The sequence below is a fragment of the Tympanuchus pallidicinctus genome, unplaced genomic scaffold (genome assembly GCF_026119805.1).
Source record: "Tympanuchus pallidicinctus isolate F22 unplaced genomic scaffold, pur_lepc_1.0 scaffold14, whole genome shotgun sequence".
In the NCBI taxonomy this organism is placed as follows: domain Eukaryota; kingdom Metazoa; phylum Chordata; class Aves; order Galliformes; family Phasianidae; genus Tympanuchus; species Tympanuchus pallidicinctus.
Window position 1 is genome coordinate 16,687,868 of NW_026294659.1, and position 13,877 is coordinate 16,701,744.

Consider the following 13,877-nt stretch of genomic DNA (forward strand, 5'->3'; position numbering starts at 1 on the left):
GCTAGGAGGTAATTCCCAAGAAAAAATTTCACTCCTGTACTCTAGCCTCAGAGATATGGGAAAGAGTCCTGGTTTCTAAATAGTCCATGTTATTCTGAAAAGTGAGGCAACATTTTATGAGTTTCACTACAGTCTTCTAGGCTGTGACTCTGCTAGAAGGCAAATTCACTGCTTTGCTTTGACCTGATTTCCCAGGGTCTGGTTAAAATTACTGTATGAAGGTGATTGAATGAGATCAACGCTCTCAATACCTGCTTAATTTCTTTTCTTTTAAAACTGGCACTTTTAATCTCACTGCTAGCACAACCAATCAGAAGCTCTGGGCTGCAGAACTGCAGAAGACCATATCAAGAGATTACAAGTATGTGCTGCTGGCTTCCGAGCAGTTAGTGGGCGTCTGCCTCTTTGTGTTCATCAGGCCCCAGCATGCTCCCTTTATCAGGTCAGTGAATGCACAGCTGTGCCCAGGGCTGGGTCACCTGCAGGTTGTTGGGTATTGCACACTGATATACAAGTATACTGAGAAATGTGTTGGGCTCCATGAGAGAGAACTAGCTGCTTAACTTCTTTTATTGTAGCTTTAAATGTCTTATCAGTTGACTAGAAGGCTTGAAAAGTGGAGGTATTATGGTCCTGTTTGTTGACTTTTACTTAAAACAGTTCTGTGGCTTACTGCTGAAATAACAACATGAAAATGTCATTTTTTCCCAAGATAAGGTCCTATTGTTATCCTTTAGTTCCTTTACAAAGTATCTTTCAGGGATACAGTCCTCCTTAAACAGATGTAGAGCTGTTCATCCGGAGGGCAGTGGGCATGGAACAGGCTGCCCAGGGCTGTGGGCACAGCTCCCAGTGCAGGAATTCCAGGAGATCTGGATGGTGCTCTCAGACATAGGATTTCAAATGGTGCTGCGTGGAGTTCAGAGTTGGACTCAGCCATCCTTGTAGGACTCCTCCAGCTTTGGATATTCTATGATTTTATGATCTGAAGGTTTAATGTTTGTTTAACTCTTTCAGAGATGTTGCTGTGGATACTGTAAAGACTGGCATGGGAGGAGCCACTGGTAATAAAGGTGCAGTAGCAATTCGGATGCTGTTTCATACATCCAGTCTTTGCTTTGTCTGCAGCCACTTTGCTGCAGGGCAATCACAAGTTAAAGAAAGAAATGAAGACTTCATAGAAATAGCTCGCAAGCTCAGTTTTCCAATGGTAAGCAATAGTGTTCAAATTCCTTAACAACTGAGAAATTAAACTCCTTGGAGATGCACCAGCAGTATCATCCAAAAGTTTGTTTTTCTCACCTTCCCAAATGCCTTTGAGAAATATCCAACTTTCCTTGGATTATAGAGGTCTCAGAGATAAAAATAAATTCCCACAATTTTTGTTGAAATAGAAGATTAGAGAAAAATAGAGCTTCCCACAGTAATGACAAATGGAAAAGATAGAGGTCTGAAGGTTTAGCATTGGGAAGAGAGCCTAGAGATTCCTGAGATGTAGAATTTTTGTAGGTGCTAAAGTTAATCAATTATGAAGGGGGGGAAAAAAAACAACTATGGGAACAGCTGTTTTCAGTACACAAGAATGATTTATTTTTTTTTGCTAGCTCATCTTAGCTTCTTTTTAACTTCTGTCAAATCAGATCATGCAGTTCTGTAGTTTATTCTCATAAAAAGTTATCAAATACCAAATAAACAGTAATTTCAGAACTTGCTTGAGAAAAAACTGTCTTAAGTTGCAATTGTTAGCTTCTGTGGCACTGTGCAGACAACTGACATCTGATTTTATTGGGCTTCTTTTTTTTTCTAAATTTTTCACCCTTGTTCTATTTTAGTTTTTCTTGAATGTATTGTATTTTTAGAGTTTCCAGAAACAGTTCTGTAAATACTGTTGTTTTAATTTACTGCATTTGCTTTGATTTACTTAAGGGCAATGAAAAAATCAAAACAGAGTAATAATTTTCACTCAAGGCCTAGGCCTTCTTAGTACTGAAGGAGCTCTTCTGTCTGTTCCTAGCCTCAAAAAATTGTATGTAACTGAAAAATTTGCAATTAAATCCGAATAATAAACCCTTCAGCTTGCAGTTTGTGCCAGGATATTCTGCCAGAAGATCTCAGGATAGTATTTGTGACACAGACAGCAGATGAAGAATTCATGGGATCCAGTTCAGATGATTCATGTTTCTTTAGAAATGCCAGCTGCATAGAAAGTGTTTATCTCCTTTCATATCATGCATGTGTGAATAACATACCTGTGGCTGTTGGTTCTAACTGTATGGATGCTAAACACTAACACTTGTCCTAATCGGATAGAAACAATGAATAGTTTGATTAAAAAAAGACTAATGCTTCCTAAACAGCTGTACCTGAAACTAGTAAATTTCTGTCACTTGATTATTTTTTAACTTCAACGTGTGCTTCTCTCTTATAGGGAAGGATGCTTTTTTCCCATGACTACATCTTTTGGTGTGGTGACTTTAATTATCGAATAGATATTCCTAATGAGGAGGTTAAGGAACTAATCCGACAACAAAACTGGGATTCCCTTATAGCAGGAGACCAGCTTATCAATCAGAAAAATTCTGGACAGGTATCTTAAATACATCGTCACATTCAAGAATAGTGGAGAAGCACTCTGTTGTTTGATACAGACTTGGCTATAGGATCCATATTAGGTTTACAGTCAAGTCAAATGGTGGTGCAAGAATAGACTGTAGGTTGGACCTGATTCCATTAACTAAAGGGTCTTAGCTTATGTTTAATCTGAACGCTGCAGGAGCGCACAAATCTTCTGGCCTTCTAGTGTCTTATGTTGGCCAGCTTTATCTGTTAATGCTGGGCAGGTGATTGAAGGAAATGAATGGTGATAGCATTTCTTTAATCTTTCATATCATGTCAGATGTATTGATTTTAAAGTCTGTTGGGGTTTTTTTGTTTGTTTTTTTCTTTAACTCATTAATTTACACATGAGGCACTTGCCTTTCTGAATGTGCTATGTACGTTCAGAAAGGTAAATAAAATACAATCACAGTTCCCAACTTTGCTGACAAATTAGCAACTACTTAACGAATTAAAGTGCTGTGGACAGCATCCTGATGGCCTGAAGTTCTGCAAGATATTGCTGGAACAGTATCTTGCTGAGGAGTCTGGGTTTCAAGACATAATTATTGACATACTTCTATTTAATGATGATCTGTCTGGGTTTTTGTTTAGTCATAGTGGCAGATGTAGAATGTTCTCAGTAAATAAAATTTGGAAAAAGATTTGTATTATCAAGTGCCTCTTTTTTTTTTTTTTTTTTTGGGAGGGGGAGATGTCTATAAAGGTTTTCACTGTTAAAAAAGAGAGCTCTGATTAGTTTCAAGCTGTTTCCCATCTGTTTCTGTCTTCTGGCATGACATAATTGTTTTTTTTTTCTATAGATTTTTAGGGGATTTTTGGAGGGGAAAATAAACTTTGCTCCTACGTACAAGTATGATCTGTTTTCTGATGACTATGACACCAGTGAAAAGTGTCGCACGCCAGCGTGGACAGATCGTATACTTTGGAGAAGAAGAAAATGGCCCTTTGACCGATCAGGTTTGAGTGCTTCCTTAAATTTTTTTAAATATTCTTTTAACCGGTGTACAAAATCTATTTAGTGACATTCATAGTGCCAGCAGTTCTGAGCTTGTCTCCCTGGCTTTGTACCAGGCAGAAAGCTTCTAACAGAGTTTTTTATACACAAGAGTGACACTGAACAGGTGGATCATGAGACAGACAATAGTTACTGACATTTCACTTGTTCAAAAGGAACTTTTTCTTTCTGTAAAATGCTTGGTTTTGGTCTAATTTCTTTTTTTTTTCTTTTTTCTTTTTCTTTTTTACTACTTGGATTTTTTTTATCATGTTCCTGCAATCACTGTATCTTTCCCCTTTTGTTTTCATTAATATTGAATGTAGCTGAAGACCTGGATCTTCTGAATGCCAGCTTTCATGATAACAGTAAAGTCCCTTATACATGGAATCCTGGCACTTTGTTGCACTATGGAAGAGCAGAGTTGAAGACATCTGATCATAGGTTTCAGTTTTTTTTATACATTACTTCCTAATCATTGACAATTTAATTTTAAGGCATCTTAATTCTGTTTACAACCTTTTTTTTCTGGTGTTTTTTTTTCCCCAAGGCCTGTGGTGGCATTGATTGACATTGACATATTTGAAATTGAAGCAGAAGAGAGACAGAAAGTTTATAAAGAGGTGATTGCAACACAGGGCCCACCTGACGGTACAGTAATGGTCTCCATCAAGAGTTCTTCAGCAGAAGAAAGCTACTTTGATGATAACCTGATTGATGACCTTCTTCAAAAATTTGCAAGCTATGGAGAAGTTATACTTATAAGGTTAAAAAGGCCTTTTATTCTTAATCTCTATTCCTTTGCATTTTTCCTTTTTATTTCCCGAGTTAAGTGTCTTAGTAGGCCTTTCAGTTCTGATTTGCTTCATTTTTAATGTTCAGTTTTCAACTCTGATTTTAATAGGAGCTAAAGATTAGTTCAGTTTTCAGACTTTCTCATTTTTATTTTTGAGCTATAGCATCATATTTTGGAAATTAGACTTAAAATTTAATATATATATGATTTTGAACAAATTAGGTCAGTAGTTTTGAAGGAACTGAACAAAAGAGGATCCCTGTGATTGCTGTTTTCACTTAGTTGTTAATGGAACCCGTTGACTTTCTCTAGAACCCTAAGAAGTCCCTAGTGAACAGTTTGATCTAATGTAGAATGCTTGATACAAATTCTTAACTTCTAGCTGCACAGTTAATTTTGAATGTAAATTGTATAGCTGTAGTCGCATAATCTTAAAATGACAGTGGTTTCTGTGTAATGCTTACCAATTTTTTCAGCCTTTTTTCCCCCAAAGTGTCTGTTTGCTAGAGCTTATTAGCCTGTATGCATATATATAAATATATATATATATACACATACATACACACACACACATATATATACATGAACACTGACAAACCTTTAAGCTAAGAGGCTTTGAGTGATCGTAGGTAGGATGAAAGATTGTTGCCTATCGTTTCCCAAATATTTATCAATGGACTTTGCAGATTCGTGGCAGACAAGATGTGGGTAACATTTTTGGAAGGAAGCTCTGCTTTGAATGTTATGAATTTGAATGGTACTGAGGTAATGTAAAAATTTAATAAACTTTCTTATACCAAGAGAAGTATTTTTAAGCACTGCTTTGTTTGTGGTTTGATTTTTACAAGATTTTCATGTTCTGCACTAGGCTGTTGCATCTAGTCTTTTTTCTGCTTTTGATAGCCTCATAGCATTTATACAGTCTTCCAAAAACCAACATAAGAAAGTAATAAGATTTATTTAGTTTTGGGATAAGGGCTATTAGGAAAATAAGATCCTATGTTTAGGGATATCTTCATCAAAAAAGGATTTAGAAAAAAAAAATTCTTTTATGATTTATATAGCACAGCTTTTACCTCAAATTTGTGGCAGGAACTAGTGCATGACTTTTATAGACTACTATCTGTAAGAAGCGAGCGTTCCTGTATTGAAGCATTGACATATCTAAGTGATTGCAGTTCTTTCTTTGACTTCTCTAGGGCCAGTATTTCTTTTTTGTAAAAAATAAATAAGGTTTCACACTCAAATTTTTACTCAACTACACTTCTGTTAAAGCTTAGATTCTGTGTGGTGATGTTTGCAGGTGGGTCTTCATATCTGCTGAGATTTTCACCAACAATCCATGTACTGTAGAGTCTCGTTGTCATGTATCATTTTGAGGAACAATGGCTGTTTATCAGTCTAATAAAGACTTTGTTAATATAGTTTAATAGGAAATCTATTTTCCTTTACAAAAAGTAATCTTTCTGTCAGAACAAAGAAACCAGAAGCTTTCCTGTTAACTGAAAAGAAAAAAATCTTGATAGACAAGTTCTCTGGTTTACTTTAGAAAAACATTAAGTGTAGTTGCAATTAGTGATAGAATCATAGAATAATTAGAGTTGGAAGGGGCTGATGAAGGTCATCTAGCCCAGCTCCCATATAATGAGCAGGGACATGCACAGTTACATCAGGTTGCTGAGGACCTTATGGTTTAAACTATGTAGATGCACTTAATTAGAAAAAAGGTGAAAATTCTAATTATTTTTCTGTGAAATGTCACTGTTGTTGTTTGGTCCCATAAATTCTGATAAATTGTGATTTTTTTTTTTTCATAATTTTTTTTTTTTAATGCAGAATGCTGAATTTTAATATCCCTATTTTTAACAGTTTTTGTTTTATGTGTACCTTTATGACAATTCAGATACTAGGAAAGATTATAAACATAAGTTTAAAAAATCCAGACTGGATCAGAAGTTTGGAGGATGAAATGAATCTAGAGAAGATTAATGTTGGGCTGCCTTCATCAACAAGCTCCACCTTGCTTTGTGAAGACGCTGAGGTTACTGCAGACTATGATATGGAAGGTCTGTTGGAATAAAATACTATTTTTGAAATGCTTATAGTTCTAACTAATCTAGTTAATTTAATATCACTGTAATTTAACAAGCATATGCCTAGCAGAAACAAGTAATTAAAAAGCTTTTATTTCCAATAGTATCGTGCCAGTTTATTGAGCCATTTCTGATGGCGTTTTGCACTGTATGCACTGTACACATAAGTTTTACTGATTTACTCACTTTTTTTTTATTCTTTTCACTTGGTCCTGTGGTGTCACAAGGATCACTTCATTCAGGCAGCTTTTATGTTTTTATGGAGACAATCTATAAGTAGGATATCAAAATTCAGGTTACAGAGCAATTATTTTGGGGCCATATAACAGGACTAATGAGGTCCCATGCTAAGTATTGATACACTTACCCCACTCCTCACAAACCCCTGATGAACCTTTTAAAGGCAGGCAAGTATCACCTGGATGAAGAAGCCTTCATCCTCTGTTGCTCCTTGGAACTGGCTCATCTTCAGCATTCATCTGCTGCTTTCCAGTTCCTTGTTTCTGTCTTTTTTTTTTTCCTGCCATTGTTTTTGAAATGAAATCCTTGAGCTGCTAAATATCACTCTTGCATTCTTCACACCTCTGCAGTTTGCTTTTCTTCACTTGCATGTTTTTAATCTATGTACTTTCTCACAGTTTTTCCACTAAGCAGATGCCAAAGGCACCTTGCCCAGTGACACTTCTTGTGGTGGTGTTTTCCTTGAGCAAATTCCTTGAGAAACTCGAGGGCTTTTTGCAGAAAATCCCACATCCAAAGTCAGTTGATAATTTTCCCTCTTATGAAAATAAGTAACTATAGCTCCCTTATTTTGACGTGCTTTTTTCTTTTCTGGGTCATGGTTATCTAGGTGACATTGATGACTATAGTGCTGAAGTAGAAGAAATCCTTCCTCAGCACCTACAGCCAACCTTAAGCTCTGGCCTTGGAACCTCCCCAAGCTCCTCACCACGTTCCAGTCCCTGTCAGTCTCCTACACTGTCAGATGGACCCACACTTCCAGTGAGACCGAGCCGAGCCCCAGCAAAAACTCCTGGACCACCAGTTTCCCTGCACAGTGTGTATTATGTTGCTCGACTTCCTCAGCTACTGTATGGTGTGGCAGTGGCATGGCCTAGTGGCAGAATACTTGCATGTAGATAATTTTTAATAGCCCTTCTAGAGTAATAAAAAAGGCTATTCTTGTCATTGCGTTTTACATATAGGTAGCTTTGGGTAAACCACCTCATTCTTGAAGAGCATGTACTTATGAAAGCGCATGAGACGTAAATCAGCTTATTTTCACTGTTGGTTTAATTTATTTCCCCTCTCTACAAACCTCAGTGCTACTTTTGTATCGCTGCATTGGCAGTTCTGGGAACTGACCATTCTTTCTGAGGAAATAATTTATTATTACAGAAGCTTAACTGTGAATAGAATACAGGTGATTAATTTTTGCACTGTTTTCTGTCACGTTCTCCAGATGAAACTCAACTTGGTACCCAGCAGAAAGACACTTCTCAGACCTTGGAGCCTAAGCGCCCTCCACCACCTCGCCCCGTCGCTCCTCCTGCACGTCCTACTCCACCACAGAGGCCACCTCCACCATCAGGTAACGTGGTGACGCACACTGGGAGATTGGAAATATTTTGTTTTGGCTCTGTAAGATGAGCTTTGAAGTTCCAGACTCAAAGCACATGTGGTTTAGGGCTCAACACAACCTCACCAGAGGTTTTTAAATAAGATATTTATTAGCCAAATTATGTTGAGGTAAAACAACATTCAGCACCATTTAATTACTATTTTATTTAATGAATGAGTTTTATAATGCTTACAAACTAATTTTTACAGCTCTAAAACATGGGCTTCCCATAGCATTGTTTAATCATTGTTTAATTCATTTTTGTATAGCATCTTAAATTTTTATACAAAAGATAAAGAAACATGTAATCATTGATTTGTATTCCTTTGGTGTTGACACCAGTACTTTATCATGTCTAAGTTCTTATTATAGTATTCATCTGGATCATCTGAAAATGTAAACAATTTTGTTAAGAGAAACTGGATGTCCAGAAGCATACGGGCAGCATAGTTACTAACACACTGACCCTTGCCATTTTTAACTTTCTCATTCTTTTTCTTCCCTCTTATTATACTGATATTTTTCATTATTGCTGCATTCATTTCTTAAATACTGTAAGGCGGTAGGAGTCCTGCACCTGCTAGAAAGGAGTTTGGAGGTAATGATTTTAATTGTTTTCAAGTATGACTATATAGCAAAATTTCAATGATCTCTTTTGACAATACTTAATATTGATGTCCGAAGGCAGAAATTATATTTGTATTTAAAAATTATTAATTTCTATTTCTCAGTATTTGTATCCCTGCTGAATTACAGTTGATTTTTTTAGCAAAACAATATTTCTCCAGAAGTTGGTACACTGTAGTCAGATTAGCACTGTTCTGTGTTTCTGTCTTGTTCTTTGTCCTTGTCACAGCATACCCAACTAACTTTTCAATGAAAGCTGTCTTGTTGGTAGCTGTGAAAAACATAGATTTTTTTTTTTTTACCCTTGCTGTTCATGATAAGGCACATTGTGAATTGAGTTGTGATTGTAGTTGCTTAGAGTGATTATCCATTAATTGCTCAAATTGAAACTGCTGCTGAACTCTGGCCAAGTTTCCCCTGGATGATCACCAGCTAGCAGAGAACTACAAATCACTGAGCTATATATGTTTCTAGGCTGAACACTCACATCTGCATCATTTATTTGCTATTTCCAAGTATCCAAATGTGCTCTTAAGCCTTTCCTAGACACATGACACATCATCCATAGTTCTTGGAACTAGCGTGTAATTCAGCAGTACAAATTTAGCAAAGGAATTTATGCAATTACTTTAAAGGCATTCGAGATACAAGTTTACAAAGAAACAAAATCCTGAAATAATTCTCTCCTAATTCCTTTTCTTTTAATAGTGCTGAGGGCCTTATAAGCTCTTCAGTTTCGTTTTATTTTTTCCAACTTGATCTGCTTTTGCATGTTTTAACAACTCACCTGTTCTCAGAGTGCTTCTTGAAACTAATCTTTGTATATTTTTGACACTTACCCTGCTGTCTTGCAGGGAATTAAATCAGTTTGTTAATACGTGGGATACAGTGAGTCTCTGGAATACTGGAATACTTTCTTAATGACTATTCAGGTGTTGCCACTCGGTAGGAAACAAGGTTTTTTGGTGAAAACAATTCTAAAAGAAGTAATCATTTCACATAATCTAAAAATATGACATTCTATTGTGCCACAGATGTGTACAGCTCTTAGATTAAATTGAGAATAGGGGGTTATTATGCCAAAGTCATAATATTTCAAATTAATTGAAATGCTTAAGCTTTAGAAAATAGTATATACATAATGCACAACATATGTGAGATTCAATTTGTACTACTTCGGTCCTATATAGCCTTGTGTGCACTGATTCAATCATGTTTGTCTAGTTTCAATATCAGTTGTGCAAAGACCAGCCTTCATTTCTTGTTCTTCTCCAATGTCATTTTGCATAAAGAGTTATAGCTTACATACAACTTGCTTTTTAGCAGTCTTTTAAAAGAGTGTAGTATATTCTTTTTTCATATATTATTCTGATTTAAAACTCATCCTACTTTTTCTGTTCTCCACGTTTTCCACTCATGGACTACATTTATAAGGCACTGACGCTTTGCTTTTCAGCAGTACCTGAGCTTAGTTCAGAGGAAGTTAGCACAGGACTGGAAACAGAGTGTAAATGTCACAGTGCTTGTGTAAATGGCATATGTTTCTCTTATCTGGAATGTGTGCTCCTAAAACACTGTCGAAATACCCCTGTGTACTGTAGAAATGTATGACTTCTATAGAATGCAAAACAACATTGTTCAGGTATCTGAAATGCCATTCATTTTAAATGTTAGCTTTTTCTCCCCTTATGTTCTAACCTTTTATTCTGAGGGCTTCAGTCCCTTCAGCGCCCATCATGTTTCTTTTCGTGGCTCAGTATGCATTCAAAAATTTTTTTAGAACTTGGTTATACTTTTTATCAGAATTAATTCAGATTTTAAGTAATAATGCACCCAAAACTACATGTTAATTGTAGAGGTTTGCAAAGCGTAGATTTTTTTGCCTGCTAATGTCATTTTGAGGATTCTGTAAGTTCTCACTTGTTTATAGTTCAAAATTAAGATGCTATACTGCATTATAAATTTTTAGGGAATATTTAAAATGAGATGCTATTGTCAGTTACTTGAAGTTAATAATATCTGTTTTGCTTTTTTTTCCCCTTTATTAGTGACATTCAAACATTTCCTGATTAATGCAAGAAAGGCTGATAGTTGTCTTTTATGATTGGTTTAAACTATTAAAACAGGGTTAAGACTGAGAGAATGCACAATATCGTCAGTATTTACAGTCATTTGGGTAACACGTGTTACCTCTTCACTGTGATCCTAATCCTCTAAATAAAGATTATAAGCCTAGAAAATACAGTAGCAAGATTGATGCGCAAAGAAATGCAAATATGCTAAAATGCAAAAGCAAACATGCTTAAGCAGCAAATACTGATGAGTGTACATTGATATTTGCAGTCACACGTTAAAAACCTTTCAAGTTCAATGTCTCTATTTTTCCTGTCACTTTTGAAAAAAAAAAAAAAAAAACCAAAAAACAGAGCTAATGTTGAGTACATTAGAATATGGGACATAACAGTCATTTTGAAGAAGATATTTTTTTACAGTCTAAAAAAAAATTGAAGTTTTCTTCCTCTTTTGCTGAAGAAGTAATGTTCAGCAACAGCATGATCTACCCTAAATCTCCTCTCCTTTAGTTTAAAGCCATCACCCCTTGTCCTATCACTATGCACCCTGATAAAGAGTCTCTCTAGCTTTTCTGTAGGCCTTTTCTGGGTACTGGAAAGCTGCAGTGAGGTGTCCCTGGTGCCATCTCAAGGCTGAACAAGCCCAGCTCCCTCAGCCTGTTGTCACAAGAGAGATGATCAGAGGACTGGAGCATCTTTGTGCCCTCCTCTAGACTCACTCCAACAACTCCATGTCTGTCTTGTGCTGGGGGGCCTGGGCCTGGATGCAGTGCTCCAGATGGAGTCTCACAAGAGTGGAGTAGAAGTCAATGGTCACTTCCTTTGCCCTGCTGACCTGCTCTTCTTGATGCTGCCTAGGATGCAGCAGGCATTCTGAGCTCCATGCTCATGCATGCAGACTTTTTCAGCCTCCAAGACTTCTCTTCCGGGCTTCTCTCTATGCATTCTCTGCCCATCAGCCTGTATTTGTGCTTGGGATTGCTCTACCCAGGTGCAGGACCTCCATCTATCTATCTATAGCTATTTATATATATGTGCCTGTATATGTATACAGGCCCCATATCTGTGTGTGTATGTATATATGCACATACATACATACCCATGCATTTAATTTAGTGAAAGATTGGAGTTGCTTTATTTTCCATTAGGCTAATCTGTAAATGTAATCCTTGCAAAACATGCAGTTCTGTATAAAAGATGTCAGGGCAAAAGTTACAGATTTATTTTTGATAAGGAAAGCAGTTTAGTATGATTTAAAACTGTTGTTAAATAACTGTGTAGCATACTTACCTGCGAAATACTGTATCAGGCTGCAATTAGAATTCTCAACTGTGTGGTACATCGGCATAGGAACACATGTCTATGTGCTTATGGCCAAAGGTTCCTCCCATTTCTTCATTTGAAAGGAGTTTACTTGATTAATCATCTTGCATAAAACAAGATTTACTTCACAAGACAATCCTGAAGATATCTGATCAAAGTATGGGCTGAGGTGAGCTTCATATAGACCTAACCTTGCTCCTAGAGAGGCTTTATTGTGTCTATTTCCATTAGTACTTTTGAAGGAACAGATAGGGTCAGAGGAGCATCCTGTACTCCTTGGGAATGCTCTCCACTGCCCTGTTTTTTCTCCAGTCAGCAGGTCTAATAGCCTCTAGGTTACTACAGTCTTTTCTTCCCTAATGCACCCTTGGGTAGCGTGTGTGTGTGCGTGTATATAAATGAAAGCAGTGACATTTCCTGCTGTGTCCCCCTGTGTTCTTTGTTCATCCCTCTGCAGTGCTGTTTCTCTCTGAAAAGTTTACTATCAGAAACTTTTGCAATGGATATCTAAGGTTAATTGGCAGAACCTGGAACTCACCCAGAATATATCATGTGCCAGTATTGAACATCTTGGAACCAGATGTTCATGAAAACCAGATATTTGGTTTCTCTGAAGATAGTCACATACCAGCCTCATCTGCAGCCTTTAATCTTCCTACTCGGAGCGACACTTCAACCCATATCTGACAAAACTCATGGCACTCTTTCTAGATCATAAAGAGCTCCTGAGCAGATACCACACATTGGCACACGATTAGAAAAACACATGAGTCTGTATCATTGCTAAGGCAAAAGTTGCTTTTAAGGTAGTCTTGAATACCAGCTCCCTTCTCCTCATCTATGCTAAAGCCATTTGAGAGTTGCCAGATATTACTTTTACTTATTCTTATATGCACGCCTTAAGGATTCCTCCTTTCATACCATTTGATTTTATTATGCCCTGCTCTGTTTATATCATGTAAGCTTATGGACTCCATGTGTGCCTGATCATATTACAGAATCAAAATAATTCAGTGTGATTATTCATGATTAAAAATCTTTCTCTCAGTGTAAACTTCAACATCTAACTGCAGATATTCTGGCTTTCTGATGTACAGAGTGCTGCTTGGAAACGATATAATTTTGTATGATAGAATACACTATAAAAAATGCAAACCTGATTTATTCCATTAATTTGCTCATTCAGATGTAGTCTTGTTGGATATATATAGTATTCTCCCAAATTTTTGGAAGCAATGTTGCTGAGTATAAGTGATGTATATTTGCTTTCGACTGTTGGAGTATAGATATGTGTTTTAATCAAAAGAATTTCAAGAATTACATTTAATATCATTTTGAATTTATAAAAGATCATGGAGAGCATATATTGGAGAAATTAAAATCTTTTTCAACTGTAGCTTAAAGAGTTTCTAAACATGATCTTATTTGATCTCTAATTCCTATCAGTCTGGTTTCCCCATCTGCTCCAAACAGTTCTATACCTACAATCTGGTAGGCCGTTTTTAAATTATATAGAGCTATCTTGGGGAATATCCTTTCTGGTTTTACTTTCTCAATCTACTGCTTTTCTTATGCAATGTACAGCTTCTCTTCTTTCTCTGAAAAGGTCTTGGAGCTCCTCCCAGTCCTGGGGTAGCTAAGAGAGAAGTAGAAGGTAACATAACAATTTTTGTATTCTAGAAATGAATTTCAGTTTTAATACCTGAGCGATATTGTTCTTGTGATACTAAAG

The 13,877-nt window shown here is 36.5% G+C and overlaps 1 protein-coding gene across 15 annotated transcripts in view; it reads left to right on the forward strand.

Annotated features, from left to right (window-relative positions):
• The window catches only part of SYNJ1 (synaptojanin 1), a 60,265-nt gene that overhangs the window by 34,651 nt on the left and 11,737 nt on the right, over positions 1-13,877 (forward strand). For 12 of the 15 annotated variants that reach the window (XM_052673918.1, XM_052673923.1, XM_052673919.1 and 9 more), the window contains 12 exons: positions 302-442; positions 1,018-1,210; positions 2,429-2,587; positions 3,420-3,576; positions 3,940-4,057; positions 4,164-4,379; positions 5,096-5,174; positions 6,313-6,475; positions 7,353-7,559; positions 7,965-8,093; positions 8,683-8,721; positions 13,752-13,799. In XM_052673918.1, coding sequence (XP_052529878.1) covers positions 302-442; positions 1,018-1,210; positions 2,429-2,587; positions 3,420-3,576; positions 3,940-4,057; positions 4,164-4,379; positions 5,096-5,174; positions 6,313-6,475; positions 7,353-7,559; positions 7,965-8,093; positions 8,683-8,721; positions 13,752-13,799 — 1,649 coding nt within the window. The remainder of the gene's footprint in view (positions 1-301; positions 443-1,017; positions 1,211-2,428; positions 2,588-3,419; positions 3,577-3,939; positions 4,058-4,163; positions 4,380-5,095; positions 5,175-6,312; positions 6,476-7,352; positions 7,560-7,964; positions 8,094-8,682; positions 8,722-13,751; positions 13,800-13,877) is intronic. The other 3 variants (XM_052673915.1, XM_052673917.1, XM_052673925.1) reach the window with 2 other exon arrangements.